Source organism: Primulina eburnea, chromosome 8 (assembly GCF_022965805.1).
Source record: "Primulina eburnea isolate SZY01 chromosome 8, ASM2296580v1, whole genome shotgun sequence".
Taxonomy (NCBI): Eukaryota; Viridiplantae; Streptophyta; class Magnoliopsida; order Lamiales; family Gesneriaceae; genus Primulina; species Primulina eburnea.
Genome location: NC_133108.1, coordinates 727277 through 747553, shown reverse-complemented (window position 1 = coordinate 747553; position 20277 = coordinate 727277). Strand labels below are relative to the sequence as shown.

Below are 20277 nucleotides of genomic sequence, written 5' to 3'. Positions count from 1 at the left end.
AGAGTACATAAATGCAATGTTAAATGATTTTGCAGGCTAATATGTTAATCCCGGTTGGTTTACCAAATGCACAGTACTGGAAGCGACTACAGATTCACTCGTCACCACATTTGAATTTTAAAAAATGTTGAAAAAAATCATTTTTAAAAAATTGACGCTAAACGACTAACTAATAAACAAGTTGGAGGATGAAAAAAGTTGTATTTGTTAGTTGTTACGCTATGTAAAAAAAAAATTGAATTTTTATTAGAGGTTTCTTTATATATATATATAGATTAAAGTTGTTAAAGCAGCAGCTCACATGCAAAATACGGTCTATGATGAAACGAATATGAGTGGATGACAAAAATGTTGGCCCTCATATCTTCAACAGGGAGATTCTATGAACGTGAGGTTTAACAAAAAAAAAAAAAAAAAAGAGAGAGAGTAATTCAAGCTTGACTAATTATTATTTTACTTTTTGGACGAGATTTGATACTATGCATGTCAAATAACTTCTCTGTAAGAGATCTACGTAATATGAAATTCTAAAAATTGAGGAATATTTTTGTTATAAAAATTTGGATATGACGATACGAGAAAGTATTACTGCAGATATAGTAATAGATTTTGTTTTTTTTCTTTTGCTTTCTAAAATATGTCTTTTTTCTCTAGTTAATATTATAATTTTGAATATATAAAATTAATAAAGCATATCACTACAAAAAAATTTACAAATAACGACGGAATTTTCTGTCGCTATTTTGTCACTGAAAGTATTTAGCGACATAATAGCGACGGAATATCGATCGTCAAAGAATTTAGCGTCGCGGACTTGTATAACGACGGAAAGTGTAATTCTGTCGTTATTTACGACGGAATATTTATGTTTGTCGTTAAATAATAACGACGGAAATTTAAATTTGGTCGCAATATTTTAGTGACCGAAAAATATTTTGTCGCTAAATTTGCAACAGAAATCATATATTCGTCACTAAATCAGCGACCGAAATTGTAAAGGCGTCGGTAAAGTTAGCGACAGATTTAAGTTTTTGTCATTGATATTTGCGACAGAAATCATAAATCCGTCATTAAATCTAGCGACAGATATATGTTTTGGTCGTTAATATTAACGACAGAAATTATAAATCCGTCACTAAACTTAGTGACAAATTATAAATCTGTCGCTAAACTTAGTGACAACATGATAATTTTCGTCACTAAGTTTAGTGACGGATTTATAATTTCTGTCGTTAAATGTTGAATTGGACAGCCCTCTGTCCCGGTTTTTATTAATTCCCTTTTATCCAACACATTCTAATTCAACAAATCCAATACAGTTTCAATCTTCCAACCAACAATATACATAATAAAATCACATCAAATTAAATTAAACACCTTCACTCCACATATTAACATTCAAAACATATTAATCCATCCATATCCAAAAAGAGTAGCTTACTTACAAAATCAGTAGCCACATTTCCAAAAAGAGTAGCTACATTTCCAAATGTTCAATGACCAAAATATGGAGACACAGTGGCTTCAATACTTACAAAAAAGCCTATTAACCATGACATATCTAAGGGGACTATGGTTGTGTGCTATCATCATCATAAGATGTGGCTTGGGGGTCAATAAGTGCATGCTCCATCAAGTAACGAACCTGCTGCCTCAAGCTAGTCAATTCCCTTGTAAGTTCCTCTACTTTAGAAGTCGCAGCGGCAGCTTCAGCTTTAGCGGCAGCCACATCCATAGAGTTAGCACGTGTGTGTGTTGCACGTCCCGACATAGCTTCAGGATACAACACCTCAGCCTGCGAGCCAACACCATACAATTTTCTCTTTTTAACCCCACCAACAGCCAATATATAGAGTTCATTTTGAACCTCTGGGGTTGGATTATGTGGTGACTCAAAATCAGCATCAAGTTGTGTTGCTTCAAGAAACTGAGCATTCATCTCGGCCTAGGATAACAAAGAGAAATTAATTGATTTACAACAATTACATCAGTCATAGATAAAAATGCATAATTCAAAAATCTTTCTTATATATAAAACTCACATCAAGAGCCTTTGACCTAGCATCAACCCATGTACCATCTTTTTTCTGATGCGTTATTTTGAATAACTCATAAGCACTTGCATCACGCCCCAACTCCTCACGCTTCAAAACCAACGATGCTTAGAAATTTATATATATGTATTATTCATTGACATATTATAACAGAAATTTAAACTTACCATTTTAATAGAATCCGAATGTACCATTGGTAAAAACTTACGATGGTTATCGAACCATGATGTTTTACCACCATTCGGCAATGTGAAAGCATCAGAGTTTTCCATACAGTAAGGACATGCTAGTTTACCGGCGGTACTCCATCCAGATAACATTGCATATGCAGGAAAATCACTAATTGTCCATAGCAGAGAGGCACGCATAGTAAAATTTTTTTTCACGTGAACATCATATGTCTTTGCCCCAACTGACCAAAGTTCGTTCAATTCAGCGATAAGAGGTTGCAAGAACACATCTAACTTGTTCTTAGGATTACTAGGTCCGGGAGCTATAACTGTCAAGAACATGTATTCATCTTTCATGCACATCCATGGAGGCAAATTGTAAGGTGTTAGTATAACTGGCCATGATGAATATTGTTGTCCTGACTGACCGAATGGTTGAAAACCATCAGCTGAAAGTCCCAGTCTGACATTTCGAACCTCGAGTGCAAAATCTGGATGAGTTGTGTCAAAATGCTTCCATGCAGGTGAATCAGAGGGGTGACACATTGCATCTCCATCTTGTACATGCTCATTATGCCAACGCATGTGCTTCGCTGTTTCTACAGATGCATACAACCTTTGCAAACGTGAGGTTAGAGGAAAATAATACATTCTATTCCATGGAACTTTTTTTTTCTTAACCGTTCGACGTAAACTAGGTTTGTAACGTGGATGCCCGCAAAACCTACATTCTTGTAAATCAATGTCATCTCTCCAGTAAATCATACAGTTGTTGCTACAACAGTCAATCTTTTCAACCGGCAAACCTAATCCTTTTATTAATTTTTTTGTGTCATAAAAACTATTGGTCATGCAATTTTCTGTGGGTAGCAATTCGGAAATAAGCTGACACAGATCATCGTAACATCTTTCTGAAATGTGATGTTTAGCCTTCATGTTCAACAATCTAGCAACGAATGACAACTGTGAATGACCATTCGGATTACCTTCCCAAATCTCGGTCTCGGATGCCGTAAGCATCTCATATAGGTTTTTGGCAGTGTCATTTGGACTTTGGGGCTCATCTTCTATGTTAATAGAGTTATAAATATCGTGAACCATATTATGCATGTGATCAACATGTTCGACTTGTGCTGATGATGACGGACCAATCCAATGTTCAACTTCTGGAGTTATATAGGTTTCACCGTGATGGTGCCAACGATAATAGCCTGGTACAAAGCCATACCTACAGAGATGTAATTTGACTACCTCTTCGTCATGGTAAGCTCTGTTTCTACATCTTCGGTGATTACAAGGACAACGCATTGTTTCACCACACATGATTTCAGGATGCATCTTAGCAAAATTCACGAATTCTTCAACACCATTAAAGAAGTCATTAGTTATGAACCCATTTTCCAACCTACGGTACATCCAAGATCTTGTATCGTTCATGGTTTAATTAAAATGCCTAACACAATTGCAAGATAATTATTAACAATATTTACATAATATATACATTTGTAAAGTAATAAAATGATATAAAAAAAATAAGAGAATATATTAAGTCAACAATTCTTCAGTAGTCAAAGATATTCACTGTAACTCAGAAAATAAGTTTAAAGCAAAGATCTTGATGCCAACTAACCCAAATTCAGTTATGAAAATGATGCAACTTTAGTGTGTTGGTGCGTGAGTGTTTTCTAGTATACTTCTCAGGTCTTATCCAAGAGTATGATCAACACATTGATGTATTGAAAACCTGGGACATTGGAAATCTGTGAAAAGAATATTTGTATCATTTTGTGTCTTGTTCACAGATGAAGAACATGCAACAGACAAGGGATCTGATCCAATGAAGTCAATTTGAACTCAGTACCATTTAATATCTAATCAACATTTAAAACATCTTCAGGCTAGTAGTAGGTTCAAAGTAAGCTTATAACCCTTCAATCGCTAAACGTAATGGCTACTAAAAGCTTCTTAAGTTCATCTAGGAGTTAAGATTCAACTCATCGAAGTTTAGCAAGAACAATAAATTAAATGACCCTATCTTCAATAATCTTGAACAGAATATCAAATTGGCTCGCTTAGAACTTGGGAATTATCTAAAAAGATATGTGGAATTCAACTAGAGTTCGTCAAGAACGAAAACTGGGACGAGCATGGCTCGATAATCTTGCTTCATTTACGACATCAATTGGAATCGTAAAGAAAATTTTATAATAAGTTGAAACGGCTCTTCAACAACCAGACAAAAGCTTAAAGTTTACTTCACCAATTTCTCCTTTAAAAAAGTTGATACCAATCTTACTCCAGTGTTTACATACACTCAGTAAATGACCTCACAAAAAACATCACTTCAAATGTATCTAAATCAATTAATTTTTTTCTAAATTATATTTTAAATTATATTTTTCTAAAACAATAATTGATAAAAATTATTTTACAAATTTTCTCGATTTTAAGAAACATGAAGTCGTGAATTGTGATGTCCTCCAAGACGCCACTATGTCAATGTGAATACAATTCTAAATTCTTATTTCTCATTCTAAAATCTCGGACAGTAACGCACCCAAGTAAAATATATTTAGTCCCTTGTTAGGTGTGTTTACCGGAACTTGCCGAAAACTATAAATCTCGACCGAAACTAAGCTGGAAAAACAAGGGAACTGAAACGGCTTCAAATACTACCTCAAAAAACAGCAAAACTACCAAGTTACAAGCACAAGCTCACCTAATGCGAACCAAGAAGCACAAGCAGAGGAAGCTCACGCACGGCTCGCTAACAGGGCTCGATCTGCTCCTTTCTTCCCGTCCAGCCTCTACAATCGTTTTCCAGAACTCAGCTACCTTCTACGGTGGTTGCTGCTCCGATTCCGGTAAATGCAGGATCCGTTTCTGGTGAGGAAAGAAGGGCGACGAGTTTGGGGAAGAAAAGGGGTTACTGCCGTTTTGGGGAAGAAGGGCAACGGGTTTGTTTCTGCAGACGGAAAATTGGACTTTGGGGCTTAATTAATGACATACATACATATATATATATATATATATATATATATATATATATATATATATATATATTTCTAATTAATTAACGACAATAAAATTAATTGTCAGTAAATTAACGACAATTTTTAAAATTCCGTCGTTAGTTGTGACAGAAAAATAAATTATGTTGCTATATTATATTTATGACAAATTTTTTATTTCCGTCGTTAATTAATGACAACATATTTAATTTCCGTCGTTAAACACAATTTTTCTTGTGGTGTATAATTTCTTTCATATATAATGTGGGGCAACGATGTGCATGTTAAACTGTTAATATATACTAATATGAATTTGATGGCGATAATATAGGTTAATTATTAGATTTAATAAAAATATATTTATTTTATCTATTATAATATGTATTTGCAACGCCTTACATTCGACGAATGTTTCTACTATACCGAGACGAGTCTTTCCAGCGTGTCCCAGAATTGTCCCAAGTCAAATACGCTTAACTTTGGAGTTCTTATTTGATGAGCTCTCGAAAAACAGATGCAATTTCTTGTTATGACTAGTTAATAATATAATTTTCGAATTCAAAAATAAATAAATAAATTAGCATATTTTCTCATCACATATTTCCCATTTAAGACAAGTTCGCGAAGCAAAATTTTATATCGGATGAAGAGAAGATGTCATGGATTTAGGTTTGAATCTGATACAAAAGAAGTGTTGAGTTAAGCGTGTATGAGTAAGATTATTATTATAATTAGTGACCTCCTGAGAAGCTGTCATGCGATAAACTAGTTTTCATGATCATACGTCAAACTAGTGACGCTTTGTCGCTTGATCTGGTTGGCTAGGTTAGCCTTAAAAAGGTGAATCTTTAACACATAATATTGTCTTTGTTGGGGACATAGCCGACAGTAAGGAAATGATAAGACTATTATATAAATGATATGGGACAATACCAAAATATAGATACATATATTTCTGGATTCATGTGCTTAACAACCCTATCTATTAACATTCAAATAGATCATGTGTTCAAATTTTTGATGAAGCATATTTCTATACTTTTTTTTGGAGGATGTTGGGTTAAACATGCACGAGGGAAAATAGTATATGGAACATTGATCTCCTGGGAAGTTATATTGTGTGAAGTTGTTGACCTTGCGTCACTTGATCCGGTTGGTTAGGTGGATAATGAAAATAATGACATCAGATCTTAATAGATAATATTGTCTCTACTAAGGTCAAGACCAACTATAGTGAAATAGTAAGACTGGTCTCTAAAAATATATATGACAATGTCAACAAATAGATATGCACCTCATCAGACTGATGGATCTAGCAGTTCAACTCATTAACATTCAAGAATGTACACTATAGGTTGTCATGAAATAAGAAAAAAAAATTGCATTTTGACTGATAATTATAATTTTTGATCTAGTGATAAAAGTTTGATATTAACATGAAGTGTTGAAAAATATGGAAATGAACTAAAAGAAAAATCAGATGCATAAAGCTAAAAGAAACTGCCCAAGCATTCTAGTGCTTTTTAGAACAATGCCTAAAATAACTTCATTATTCAGAAACTTAACTCCTATTTCAAACGAATAAATATTTGTAATTGTTTTTCTGTCAAAAAAAATATTTGTAATTGTTTTTAAAATTGTTTAAAATAAAGCCATAATTTAATTCTTTTACTTCTCTATAGTATATGTGTTTTTTAGTAATAATTTTTTATCAATTTATTTTAGATGGTAACAAATAAAAAGATGAACTAAAGTATATGAATATATAATATTTCCCCTATTTTTTAGTATATTTTGTCCACTATTTTAGACGTACAATGCTGAAATACTAGTATACATGTGACAAAAAAGATAATACTATAAATAAACAATAAATTTTAAGTAAATTTTGTACAGTGGATACGTGTGATGGAGGAACAAGCATCCATCAAATTCAAGAATATAAAACTTGAACAAAGTATTAAATAAATTACTAAATTATATCTCTTTTTATCATCCTTTAAAATACTAAATTATACTCTTGTTCATAATATTATTATAAAAAAATTAATGAAGATAATATAATATTTTTTAAACAATATATTCAAATATAAATCATATTGTACGTACAGTCTCCATTTGATCGCTTGTACCGCCCACGAGAAGAGAAAAAATATTAAGACGCAAACCAACGTTACTTCCACCTTTATTTGCCATTTCTGAACAATTTTGTTTTCCATTTTTGTTGTTTAAATATCATCTACTCTCACGTTTTACGAACCAAATTTGTTTCCTTCTCTCCCATGGTTTCCCTGAGAAGACGTCTTCTCAAAATCCAGACAAACAATTCTCCCTTCCAAGGTTACTGTGCCACCCTTAATTTTCTACTGTTATTCTGCCGAGTTACGATATATAATGGTGTCCATTCTGTTCGATGTATACGAGGTTACTTCAGCTACACAACGTTCAATTTGTTTTCTGATATTGTTAGAGTTGGAAAATAATAAATGCAGGTAGTTTGGAGTGTCCCGGCGAAAGTCAGTCCAACCGGGAATCAGAGACGGCATGGAGGACAGCCAAATCTCCACATCCGGTGAATGTTACGCATGCACTCGAGACAGCATCCCCGTTTTCCATTCCGCAAGCTGGTACAAAGCCGACCAGCCGGAGTGGGAGGCGTCCGCGGGTTCTTCCCTCCTCCCGATAAAAAATGGGCTGGACAGAAAAAACCTCGACACCCACCTCGCCTCGAGCCACTCATTCGTCAGAAGTTTGGACCCACGGAGCAAGGGCGTGCGACGTTGGAACAGGGCGATCTTGTTGGCGCGTAGCATGTCGTTAGCTGTGGACCCGCTCTTCTTTTATGTTTTGTCCATTGGCCGCGGTGGGTCGCGGTGCTTGTACATTGACGGTGGGTTGGTCGCTATTGCCACCGTGCTGCGTGTTTGCCTCGATGCCTTGCATTTATGCCATGTGTGGCTGCAGTTCCGGCTGGCTTTTGTGCCGAAAGAATCCCTGGTTATTGGATGCGGGAAACTCGTTTGGGACACACGTGCAATTGCTGCTCATTACTTGCGATCACTCGATGGATTCTGGTTTGATGTTTTTGTCATTCTACCAGTTCCTCAGGTAGTGTTGCGTTATTTACCTATTTCTCATTGTTATTTTGATTTAATCATACCTGCGGGGCCTTGGATAATGTCAGAATGCAGAGGTTTTTACTTGCAACGATGTTACATGTTTTAAAAAGTTAGGTACACTTGACTTTTAGTTGCAGGGTTGGGAATGATATATTTTGTACTTATTTTTTTCCCGGAGAATGTTATTTCATAATGAATAATCATGTTATTTTGCAGGCTGTTTTTTGGTTAGTGATGCCAAGATTGATCAAAGAGGAAAGAGCACAACATGTAACAACGATTCTCTTGTCAAGTTTCTTGTTCCAATTCCTACCTAAGATATATCACACCTTGTCCTTGATAAGAAGAATGCAGAAGGTAACAGGCTACATCTTCGGCACAATTTGGTGGGGGTTCGGCCTTAATCTCATAGCATACTTCATCGCCTCTCACGTATGTGTAACCAGATCCAATTCTCGAAGGAATATTGCAGCTAGCTAGCTTTGATATTGAATTTGTTTTGTAGTAAATTTGATCTGTTTACTGCAGGTTGTGGGTGGATGTTGGTACATTCTTGCGACACAACGTGTAGCGTCGTGCCTCGGGCAACGATGCAACCTTGTGGGTAGAAAATCATTCTGCTTGGATGTCAATGGATCGTTTGGACACGGAATATACAGATGGGCACTTCCTGTTGTATCTAGCAACTCGGTGTCTGTCAAGATTCTTTATCCCATTTGTTGGGGAATGATGACACTTAGGTACGTGCGCATGTTCTTATATCTGTATCTATGCCTGGGTGGATTGTGAGACAATAGACATGACTCACTAGACTTGAGAGGGAGCAAAATATTGCATTTTTAGAAAAATTATACAAAAAGTTCAAACTTTTTCAATTTAAGTGGACTCGCCCTTCGCAGGGTTTGTGCGCAGGGGAATCCTTGTCATGAGCTCAAATCACACCCAGGAAACCATTGCTATGAGAAACATAGTATCGAGTCAGCAGCTTTTCATTAGCAGAGTGATGTGGGAGTGTTAGATGCGTAGTTCATTGGAATCTTGACGTTCATTTGCTTGTGAATAAATTTTGCAGTACTTTTGGCAACAACTTGGAACCAACAAGTGACTGGAAGGAAGTAATGTTCAGTATAAGCCTTGTCCTTGGTGGTTTGCTGTTATTCACTCTGTTGATTGGAAATATTCAGGTGATTCAAAATCTCAAACTCCACTTATTGTATTAATAACACGAGACGTACATTAAAATAAATAAATCATTCACACTATGTTTGGAAAGGTATTTTTGCACGCTGTCATGGCCAAGAAGAGAAAAATGCAGCTAAGGTTCCGTGACATGGAATGGTGGATGAGACGGAGGCAATTGCCATTGAAACTGAGGCAAAGAGTCAGACGTTATGAAAGACAAAGATCGACTATATTGGGTGGTAACGATGAATTAGAATTTATTTCTGATCTACCAGAAGGACTCAGACGCGACATTAATCGATTTCTTTGCCTTGATCTGATAAAAAAGGTATACCGAATATTCTTCGGCCTATTTGAAGTCATCCATTTTCTTGCACTGAGTTTCAGTTGTGTTTTTTTTGTTTGAGGTACCACTGTTCCACACCTTGGATGATCTGATACTGGACAATATATGTGACCGTGTCAAGCCTCTCGTCTTCTCCAAAGACGAAAAGGTAGATCTTGTGCAACCATCATTTGCTCAATAGGATGCAGACCGACAGTAGTTTTTTTATTTTAAGATAACATTTAAGAAAGCTAACAACTTTCTTGACATATGCTCTGAATTATGACAAGATAATACGAGAGGGTGACCCTGTGCAAAGAATCGTTTTCATTGTGCATGGTCGTGTAAAGAGAAGCCAAAATCTAAGTAGAGGGATTCTTGCCACCAACATCCTTGAGTCAGGTACATTCTTTGGGGACGAGCTTCTCTCTTGGTGCCTGCGTCGCCCTTTTATGGAAAGGATTCCGCATTCTTCCGCCACGTTTACATGCCTCGAATCAACTGAGGCATTTGCCTTAGAATCCAACCATCTTCGGTACATCACGGATCATTTTCGCTACAAATTTGTGAACGAGAGGGTGAGACGCACAGCAAGATACTATTCGTCGAATTGGAGGACATGGGGCGCTGTTAATATCCAATTAGCTTGGCGACGTTATATGCAGAGGAGTTCACATTGTTCAGTTGGCTATGGCTCCGGGACTGCGGATGGTGATCGCCGCCTGAGGCAATACGCCATATTCTTTATGTCGATTCGACCCCATGATCATCTTGAATAAGAGCAATGCACAAGGCATTCTCATTTCGTTATTAAAATTGCTGCCCCAGTCCTGATATCACGGCCTTACCCTTATCCTTATTTCTTAATGCCGGTGGCGGATCAAATAATTTAGTGGTAACTGGTAAGTTTTGGTTCTTTCAAGGTGGTATTAGGAACTTATTTTGTTAAATTGTGATATTAATTTAAATAACATATCAATCTTTTTTTTTTTTTTTTTTTTGTTGAGAGAAATAACATATCAATCTTATATTTTATATTTAATATATTTACGTCATATAAGTAATCAGAGAGGATTTAAAAAATGAGAGATCGATGGCTGGTTGAATTTTTCTTGCACAATAATTTTATAACAATTAAATAATTCCAAAGCTGCTCGGTATTTTCACTGGTGTACGAATAATGTTTTAATATAGTTCATCGAGTATCATTCCAATGTATATTGATATATGAAAATTTATTTAAAACATAATTCTTTAATTAATTAAAACGAAAAATAAATTAATTTATAAACTAAATCAAAACTCATACAAGAAGATAAAGCAAAAAAATATAAATAATTGAAAATAACAAAATAAAAGAATAATTGTTAGGAAGTCGGTTCACTTATTCTTTAATATCTTCTAACGATTGAATTTCAATTCATAAACGAAATTATATCTTGTTTTAAAAACTTCATCTAAGCCACCAATTCATCTTCTAATTGCATAACCATGTCTCATTTTTCCTTCATTAACTGAAACTATCCGTGAAGCGCATTGGAGTAGACTCGCCCAAGTCACCCTATTAGGCTCAAATCCATCCATTTGCGTGTCACGTGCAACTGCGAAAGCTTTAAAAACATAATGATCCCCAAGCTAAGCATATCCTGCAATCATTGAAGTGCAGGCAGCAACATCTCTTATCAGTTATTTCATCAAGCACTTTAGCCGCTTCCCTAATTAGATCACACTTACTATAAAATCCAATCAGTGACGAACCCACAAATCGATCATTACTCAATCCAAATTTTAAAGCATCCGTATGAACATTCCTTCCAAATTCACAACTGCCCAACTCGACGCAACTTTTCAAACCAAAACTAATCGCTGCGTTATGAATTCCAATATTTTCGGCCTCAATGCAACAACATACAATCTTATAACATCGCCACATTCACTGGTTCTGAAGTATCCCACAATAATTGAATTCCATTGGGGTATAGCGTCATTAACAAATTTGGGTAAAAAGATCGAATTTTGCATAGGGACATAGAGTTCTGGAGCCAAGAACTGAGTTCTGTTCAAGGCCCTGTACGATCATGCAAGCATGCTGCTTCTTTAACGAATTGGGCTCTAAACAGCCGTCCAAATAAGTTGAAAATTTTTCCGTGCCGGCCAGTCAAACAGAGCTTCGACTTTCGGGGTTAAGCTAGAAAAATAGATAGAATGAACTTTTCTTGAGTGGAAAATGTCGGATTTTTCAAATGATTTGGGAATCCCACGAGAGACGGAGTTCATATTTTTGTGCACAATGTCGCAAAATCTGAAAGAAAATCAGAATCTTAGAATAAAATCATACCATTGCAGAGGAAAATAACGGAGGCTTAAATTTTATTTTAAACCAAATGAACAATCAAAATCAGCAATAAAACATCATAGACATATGTTTTCACCCGATGCATCAATTAGAGGCTTAATAGATTATCCACAGGGTAGTAATCTCATTCACTTGGTATATGATAAGTGACCACTTTTTATCCACTCGACACACATGAACAAGGATAGTTTGTGGCATGAACAACAATCCTAGATTAGACTCCAGATTCATATTAACAACAATACGTCAATATCCCATCCGGCCCTGGCCCGAAAACGTCGTAGATCAGGACACTTTTCTTCGGCCCATGAGCCCAATAATCTCCTCCCAAAGCCCAATACTTCCGACACTGGTAAGCCCAACAACACCACAACTACAAGCAGCCACAGTCCAATACCCGGCCCTAATCTCATCCCTCAGCTGCTCCTTATCCCACCCGCAGTATCCATCGAAGAACCTGAACTCCCCGACTTTCACCATATCCCTTTTGACCATTTCAACCGCACATCCCACGCTTTCCTTAGTCCCGTAGTACAGTCCTTTCATCACCTCCTCAAAGACACCACTCTTCTCCACAATCTCCGTCTTCCCTTCTTCCTCGGGACTCACCAGAAACAGCCCTTCTTCCAATGGCCCTCCGAAGAACAATGGCCTGTCCGAAAAGGTCCCCGACACGTCGAACGAAGATGACTTCATTTCTTTGATGGACATGAGTGACGGCCGGTTGAGGATGAGGCCCGTCGGTCCGATGGGGCCGGTGGACAGGAGGAGGATCACGGTTCTTTCGAAGATGTGGACACCGTCTAGCTTCTCGGTCGCGATAAGCAGGCAGCCCTTTTCCGGTTCTGGGATCGTGTGTGCCCATTTGGATCCAAATGGGATTGGCGGAGGCGGGCTGGCGGGAGCTGTTTGATTTGCGGATTGATGTTCAGGCCGTATGGACTGTGATTCGTTGGCGACGAGTCTTGCTCGGAAAGCGCGCCAGTCGGAGCTGACAAAAGGATTTTCTTCATCTTGAGGCGATGGTGCTGTTGAACCTGATTGTGATTGGCAACCTGTGAACATCACCAGTTTAGAGGGCGATAAATTCAATAATACGAAAACCTTCAAGAAAACAATACCCATCAGGATAGAAACACGTACACGATACAGATAATTTAGGAACCGTAAGTGTTTTAGACTGATACTGATTCAGCCTTTTCCTTTTGTAAGTGGGGATCCTAGCCCTTACTGAAGGAAGAGCTTCAGTTGTTTTTGTGAAGGAATTGGAGGAGAAAAAGCAAGCTTCCATGGTGACACACACAGCTTTCCACAGAAAAGTGCAGTATAAAATGCATAAAAATAATATAAAATATAGCGATATGGATAAGAGAATGTATATTGCGCTTTTTTACGTGTGACATGACGTCAAATACAGACCACAAAATGCTCGCATCATATCCCATCCTGTCCAAGTAAGCTGCTTCAGCGTGGAACTCTACGCACCACAATTTCATTTTTGTACACTCACTTGTTGTATGTAGTTTGGAAAAGGAAATCTTAGATATGATATTTTAATATTTTGTCGGGTTGAGTTGAGGTTACTTCTTTTGGGATGTTTGGCTTCCTTCTTCAGAATGGGCCTGTTATGTTGAAATGAACAGCAGTGCTCTCAAATTTTTGGCCCATAAAAGCCACATTGGAGATTAATAAATCAAATTGATAAATATGCAAATTTTAATAAGATGCATAAAAGCCACATTGGAGATGTTATTCAAAAAGAACTTCATCCGATGTGATGGATTCTTAATTGATGTCTGAAACTCTTGTAAATGCTTTTTAGAATTTTTTGTTTAAATGGAGAAGATGAAAAGGCTGATGTTTGGTGGTTTTAGATGCTGGGAAAATCGCAACAAGAGAAAGAATAGTTAACGTGATTATGCGTGATCTAAAGACAATTATTTATATATAGATATTATCTATCATTATGTTATGATATTTTACCAGAAACTAAATTTTTTTAATCCAACAGAGCAGCTTGAATTTTATATGTAGGAGTAGAATCCACCGCCAACCTAACTTGGAAAACATCGCCCAAAAAGCAGAATGAGTCACATGTCTTGTAAATCAGAGTTAACAACCTTTTTGATTAATTAACGCCATAATTTACAAAAATAAAAAAAAAATCCACCTTGGATTTACAAATAATAATAAAGTAATAAATTCACGTCCATCAGGGACTCTACCCCACACGTCAATATTTACTTTCCTTTTGCTACGGCTACATATATCTATTCCCTTTTCAGAGATTTTTGTGTTGATTGTAGAAGAGTAGGCGCGGAAGATGGGCCGGTTAATTGCGGTGGTGCTGGGATTGATTTGTGCGGCGGTGATGCTGCCGGAGGTGGCGGCGGTGCGTTTCACGGTAGGTGGGAACGTGGGTTGGAGTCCAAATGTTAACTATACCGTATGGGCTGAAGGCAAGCATTTCTACAATGGGGATTGGCTGTGTATGCTCTCTTCCCTTTTTCTCGATTTTCAGATCTACTGCTTTTTTAGGGCTTTTCTTACCTTCACAATTTTTCTTGGAGATTTGGATGAAAGATTTAAACTTGGAAAAACTTAAGTTATATGGAAAATGAAAGTGGTCTGAGAAACATCTTCAATATCTAGGCTTCATTGTTTAGGTTTTAAAGTGATGATTGCTTCTGCGTCTCACTTTTATGTGTGAATTGCTCGAGTGTACACTGGTTCTTGAATTTTTTTTGGACCGTAAAAAGGGATTTTGTTGGCTTTTCACATCATTTCCTCGGGTCCAGGAATTGAACGGGGATGAGAAGGATGGGTGGAACTCAAAGGTGAAATCTAAATTTGTATTTTCCAAATATTTGGGCCTAAATGTTTGAATTTGTTGACCAGATTTAAAGTATATCCATGCTTTCTTATAAATGTATGTATGAAAATGTTCCAAGTTTTTTTGTATTTTACTTGGCAATTCATGTTTCTGCAATTGATCATTAAGAACTTGCTATACAAGCACTTTCTTTTGAGTATATGGCTAGGAAACTGCTAATGAATCACACACAGCAAGTAACTTTCGCCACTTTTTCGCAGTTTTTGTGTACGACAGGAACCAGATGAACGTTCTAGAAGTGAACCAAACTGACTATGAAAGCTGCAATTCCGACCATTTCCTTCACAATTTTACTACTGGTGCTGGAAGGGATGTGGTTCCGCTGAATGTGACGAGAAAATACTATTTCATCAGTGGTAAAGGATTCTGCTTCTCAGGCATGAAGATAGCAATCAATGTCGAAAATCCACCGCCTCCACCATCATCTTCACCTCAGAAGGCCGGATCTAACAGTCAGTTCTCTACTTTACGAGAGATTCTGGTGCCAGTTCTTTTCTCAGTTGCTGCTGCGTGGAATTCGATTGTCATGATCTTGTAGGTGTGTTGTGAGAAAATCTTTAGTTCGTGTTTGATCGGATTTCTTTCTTTCTTTTTTTTTTTTTGTTTTTTAAATCTTGGATTGAGTTGAACATTACATTGCAAGATTGAAATGAAAATCATTTGTTCCATTAGTCTAATGGAAGCTTTCCCTGATTTTGGGGAGTTAAAAGTGCTTGAATGACGGGAAATGCTTGTGTTTCTTGGATTTATGCTCTGCTCCATCGGTTGAAATTCATGTGAAAAGGCACAAATATATCCGACTTGCTTTTTTTTGGATGTACGCAAATTACTCCGTGCCTGGCTGTATATATCTATATGTTCAAATCGGTTTGATCTCTTGGTGTGTTACTTTCTGTTCTGAATTGATAAACAAGAAGATTTAGTTAGGGTATATTTGTTGTGTCATTATTTGTCAAAGTTACAATTCAATAATTTCTGACGTTAATTAAAAACCCAAAATTGAAATATTATCGGTCAGCATAATAAGTAAGGTAGCAAACATAAATTCAACAAATTTAAGTTGTTGACACTTGATGCCACAATAACACAAAATGGATAGGATAGGATAGGAGTTGGGTGGATGATAAACAGTAAATGTACGTTAAATTTTAAAACCGGATGTTTTTATATTTGGCAGTGTGACTGTCCAATCTTCAACATGTGGTAGGTCTTTTGTACAGCTCACATGAATACCAACCACATCATGTATATTCTTTCTTTTTGCCTCACCTGGACACTTCAAATTGGCTATCATCAATGCCAAATATGTTTTGTATGTACGTTCATTCGTTTATAAAATCTAGAAATTTCACAATCATATTGGATCATCACAGAAAAAAAGAAAGAAAAGAAACAGATTTACCTGTTTGGTTATTGTTTGCAGGCGTGTCAGGTATGTTAAAACACAGATTATTCTTTTGTGGAGATCAGATAATAACAAATCCATGTTTTTAATTGCCATTAAGAACTGAACAGATAATAACAAATCCATGTTTTTAACTGCAATTAAGAACTGGAGTAAGACATACAAAGTTTGGTTGAATGAATACCAACTTTTCACGTGGAGGTTACTTCAATAAAAGAACGGCCCATTTAGATGCGGGCTTTGATGATTAGTGGACTGACTAATACATTTGGACCATTGACTACCATACAGTTTTGGTTCTTTTAGCACGGAAATTTGTGGACTTTCATTTCAGCCTAACTCGGGAAATTACATGTAAATGCATTTGTTCCAAAATATATATATATATATAAAACAAGATTTAAGCAAACCCTTTTGCAGCTGCTTCCGATTCTAACAGTAACAGGCGTGGAAAATTTCTAAATAGATTTCAAATATACGATTTTAAGACCTAAAAGGCGATTAGGACAGTGTGAGGAAAAAGAGGGTTCAATTTGCAGAGATGATGGATAACGAAACTGACCCCACCACCCAGCAGTTAATGCTCACACAACTTGCTATATATATTAATATGAATGTGGTGGTTGAGTAAGTGAGAAGAAGAACAAGAAGAAAAGCAACCTACTTTTTGTTACTGCAACTAAATCTTAAAAATCATATATTTTTGTTGGGATTTTATCCATTTTTTTTATTTTCCCAGAACCAGATCAACAAATGGGTGAGACTGTAGAAGAGGTGGTGGCGGTTTCTAAATCCAAGCCGACGATCTCGGTGCCCCCACGTGGCTCCATGGATGCCCTCTATATAAACTGGTCAGGTCTCGGATTCAGCCCGGGTCCGATGACATTGATGTCGAGCTACCTCGGGGACCAGGGTCCGTTTTCTTTCTCTCAGCTTTTAGCAGGAGCCATGGCTTCGCCGGTCGTGGGGAAGCCGGGGTTTCTATTGGGTCAAGATTCGGGGAAAGAACTGAGAGAGGGGAGTTTTGCTAATGATGAGAAAAATATTGAGTCCGGTGGTGGGTATAAGCGGAATAGGCCCATGAATCTGGTGGTGGCACAGCCGCAGTCTCTACCGTCGGAGCCGCAGAGTTTGAGCCCACTTTTCATGTTTCCACCGGGATTGAGTCCTTCTGGATTGCTTAATTCACCTGGGTTCTTGTCCCCACTAAACGTAAGCTACCGATCCCGAGTAAACTGTGTCTTATGTTGGTCATTTGCTCTAGATTCTTATTTGTTGGATGGTCGAATTTACTTGGGATTTCTTGAAATTACCGTTCAAGTATGTCTAAGTTTAAGGATTTGTTTCGTAAGATAATTATAAAGGAATTGACTGCTTGAATTTGAAACGGCAAATAACGCAATCCGGTTCAGTTTCACTAAGGTTAGAAATCTTAGATTTCACCTTCGCTTCAATTTTGTTTGGCCCGTTTGTTCGAGTCTGCATATGTGGAAGCTCTGTTTTCTTGTATAGAAAAATTCGAAATTAACTATTCCAACCATTTACTTATCATTACTCCTGTGTGAAATTCTTTGGTTAAAACTAAGCTCGAGCATTATTCAAGTGATTCAGAATTTGGATTTGATGGATTTTTTTAAATCTTTTGCACAGAGCCCATTTGGAATGTCGCACCAACAGGCTCTAGCTCATGTGACGGCTCAGGCGGCACTATCCCAATCTTTCATGCAGATGCAAGAAGAATTTCATCGTTCGTCATCTACTGCTATCACAGAAGCATTGGAGCACCATTCTTCTTCTGCACCAAAAGAATCTTCAGCACAGCAGACCAATGCTTTACCAACAATACCAGAGAGTTCAAAGGTTGAGACATCTGCTGTTTCCCTGTCCGATAAAAGAGCTGCTTCGGTTGCTGGTGATAAACCGGCCAGTGATGGTTATAACTGGAGAAAATACGGTCAGAAGCATGTGAAGGCCAGTGAATGTCCTCGGAGCTACTACAAATGCACACATCCAAACTGTCCTGTCAAGAAAAAGGTTGAAAGAGGGGATGATGGTCATGTATCTGAGATTACGTATAAAGGACAGCACAACCACGATCCACCTCATCCCAATCCCAATAAACAGGGAATGGATTTTTCTGGTTTAGATAGATCAATAAACTCACAAGTGAAGCCTGTTTTTTCCGAGGCTGTAAGTTTTCCGGCAACCACTCCACAGTCATTTGAACATCTTCCTGTCACTGGTCAGAATGTGGAAAAGAAATATGCTGCAGTAGTTGTAGATGGGGATGATGACGAACCAATTGCCAAAAGAAGGTAAAATGGTAGTTTTGTCTCTTGTCTCACTTCCTTAGAATTCATTTTTCTCGTATTACATACTCTTCCCTTGAAATGCAGGAATGTGGATATTGGATCATCAATGCCTGCTTCATCACAACAAACTGTTACGGATTCAAAAATTGTCGTTCAGACCAGAAGTGAAGTTGATCTTTTGGATGATGGGTTCAAGTGGAGAAAATATGGACAGAAAGTAGTTAAGGGGAATCCTCATCCAAGGTTGGTCTGTTGATCAATATAGAAGTGAATATTGTTGTCATGTTGTGTTTCTTGAACTAAATCTTCTTCAACTTCACTAGTTGGCGACAAGTGTATTTAATTGTTTACTTCTGATCTTAACATCTCTTTATGCTGAATCTTCCGACAAATATAAGGGACATTGGATAATGATATCGTGTTTCCTTTATAGAGAAATTTCAAGTCGGGATTTTGTTTTGTCGCTAGGAATTTTAGGTTTCTCAGGATGTTAGGCTAACATTTGCTCCGTAAGTGCACTTCTCTAGAAAATACAGGTTTCTCCTCATTAAATTTGTAAGACAGTCACCTAAGCTTCCTCTCGAGCCTCCTCTAGACCCATAAATATGCGTCCTAGAGGACATGATCTTGATTTAGCACATGTCATAAACAAGTTTTGATCAATAATCTTGTTGCTCCTATATGTTCATTCTAGATAAATAATTTTTATCAAAAACACCTTATAAAATAGTACAACTTCAGCAGCTTGACACTGCTTTCCAAATTGGCCTTCGAATTCAATTTCAAAGGTTTGATTGATTAATTTATTGGATTCAAGCATCAATTTCTGTAGACATTTGAAGTAGAACTTGACCTTTTAAAGTCAAGAACCCATAAATTTTACATCACCCAACCTTCTTTTAAGGTTATAATTGAATCATGTAAAACCTTTCTGCAGGAGTTACTATAGGTGTACATATTCTGGTTGTGATGTTAGGAAACATGTCGAGAGAGCTTCAGCAGACCCCAAATGTGTCATTACTACGTATGAGGGTAAACATAATCACGATATCCCAGCAGGAAAATATAGCAGCCATGGCTCGGGCAATACAAGTTCTCACCAGTTTCAGGCGCAAAAAATGGTTGCTGAGAATCCTATAGCAAATAAAAAAATAGATTTTGGGACTATAGACCAAATCCCGATGACTCTACAGCTCAAAGAAGAACAAATTGCTGCCGCCTGATCTCTAAATCCTGATATGATTACTACTTGCATTTGTAATATTATGTTGGATCTGTAAAGTCCTTTGTATGCTAAAAGTTTTTGCACTCCTGTTTAGGTATTCTACTAGGACATGCACGGTGTCAAGAATAAGTATTTGTAATCTGTAACTGAAAAGATGCAAGTTACGTGCGTGCACCATTTATGAGTTTGTGATATAAGTGAAATTTATGTGGGCAACAGAAAAGG

General features: G+C 37.0%; 5 protein-coding genes across 7 annotated transcripts; 3 read left to right on the top strand and 2 right to left on the bottom strand.

Moving 5' to 3' along the window:
- Window positions 1-1383: 1383 nt before the first annotated feature.
- LOC140838165 (uncharacterized) lies at window positions 1384-5197 on the bottom strand. Of its 2 annotated transcripts, XM_073204277.1 has the most exons (5): window positions 5060-5185; window positions 4944-5029; window positions 2222-3677; window positions 2043-2144; window positions 1384-1945 (listed from the first exon to the last, which is right to left on the bottom strand). In XM_073204277.1, the coding sequence occupies exons 3-5, from the start codon at window positions 3659-3661 to the stop codon at window positions 1571-1573; spliced, it is 1917 nt and encodes a 638-aa protein (XP_073060378.1). In that variant the 5' UTR covers window positions 3662-3677; window positions 4944-5029; window positions 5060-5185; the 3' UTR covers window positions 1384-1570. The 2 variants fall into 2 exon arrangements, with proteins under 2 accessions (XP_073060378.1, XP_073060377.1); XM_073204276.1 differs by having other exon boundaries at window positions 2222-3984; window positions 4944-5197.
- A 2251-nt stretch (window positions 5198-7448) lies between these two features.
- Window positions 7449-10822, top strand: LOC140837629 (cyclic nucleotide-gated ion channel 2-like). The gene is made up of 8 exons (XM_073203743.1): window positions 7449-7575; window positions 7728-8343; window positions 8571-8786; window positions 8883-9094; window positions 9427-9538; window positions 9628-9864; window positions 9944-10030; window positions 10152-10822. The coding sequence occupies exons 2-8, from the start codon at window positions 7780-7782 to the stop codon at window positions 10638-10640; spliced, it is 1917 nt and encodes a 638-aa protein (XP_073059844.1). The 5' UTR covers window positions 7449-7575; window positions 7728-7779; the 3' UTR covers window positions 10641-10822.
- Window positions 10823-12219: 1397 nt separating this feature from the next.
- LOC140838164 (uncharacterized) lies at window positions 12220-13567 on the bottom strand. Of its 2 annotated transcripts, none has more exons than XM_073204274.1 (2): window positions 13361-13567; window positions 12220-13272 (listed from the first exon to the last, which is right to left on the bottom strand). In XM_073204274.1, the coding sequence occupies exons 1-2, from the start codon at window positions 13506-13508 to the stop codon at window positions 12503-12505; spliced, it is 918 nt and encodes a 305-aa protein (XP_073060375.1). In that variant the 5' UTR covers window positions 13509-13567; the 3' UTR covers window positions 12220-12502. The 2 variants fall into 2 exon arrangements, with proteins under 2 accessions (XP_073060375.1, XP_073060376.1); XM_073204275.1 differs by having other exon boundaries at window positions 12220-13254; window positions 13361-13563.
- Window positions 13568-14475: 908 nt separating this feature from the next.
- On the top strand, window positions 14476-15828 carry LOC140838163 (early nodulin-like protein 17). The gene is made up of 2 exons (XM_073204273.1): window positions 14476-14706; window positions 15311-15828. Exons 1-2 carry the CDS (start codon window positions 14541-14543, stop codon window positions 15646-15648), a joined length of 504 nt encoding a protein of 167 aa, XP_073060374.1. The 5' UTR covers window positions 14476-14540; the 3' UTR covers window positions 15649-15828.
- Window positions 15829-17001: 1173 nt separating this feature from the next.
- LOC140838162 (probable WRKY transcription factor 3) lies at window positions 17002-20262 on the top strand. The gene is made up of 4 exons (XM_073204272.1): window positions 17002-17727; window positions 18166-18830; window positions 18912-19070; window positions 19765-20262. Exons 1-4 carry the CDS (start codon window positions 17269-17271, stop codon window positions 20048-20050), a joined length of 1569 nt encoding a protein of 522 aa, XP_073060373.1. The 5' UTR covers window positions 17002-17268; the 3' UTR covers window positions 20051-20262.
- Window positions 20263-20277: the final 15 nt, after the last annotated feature.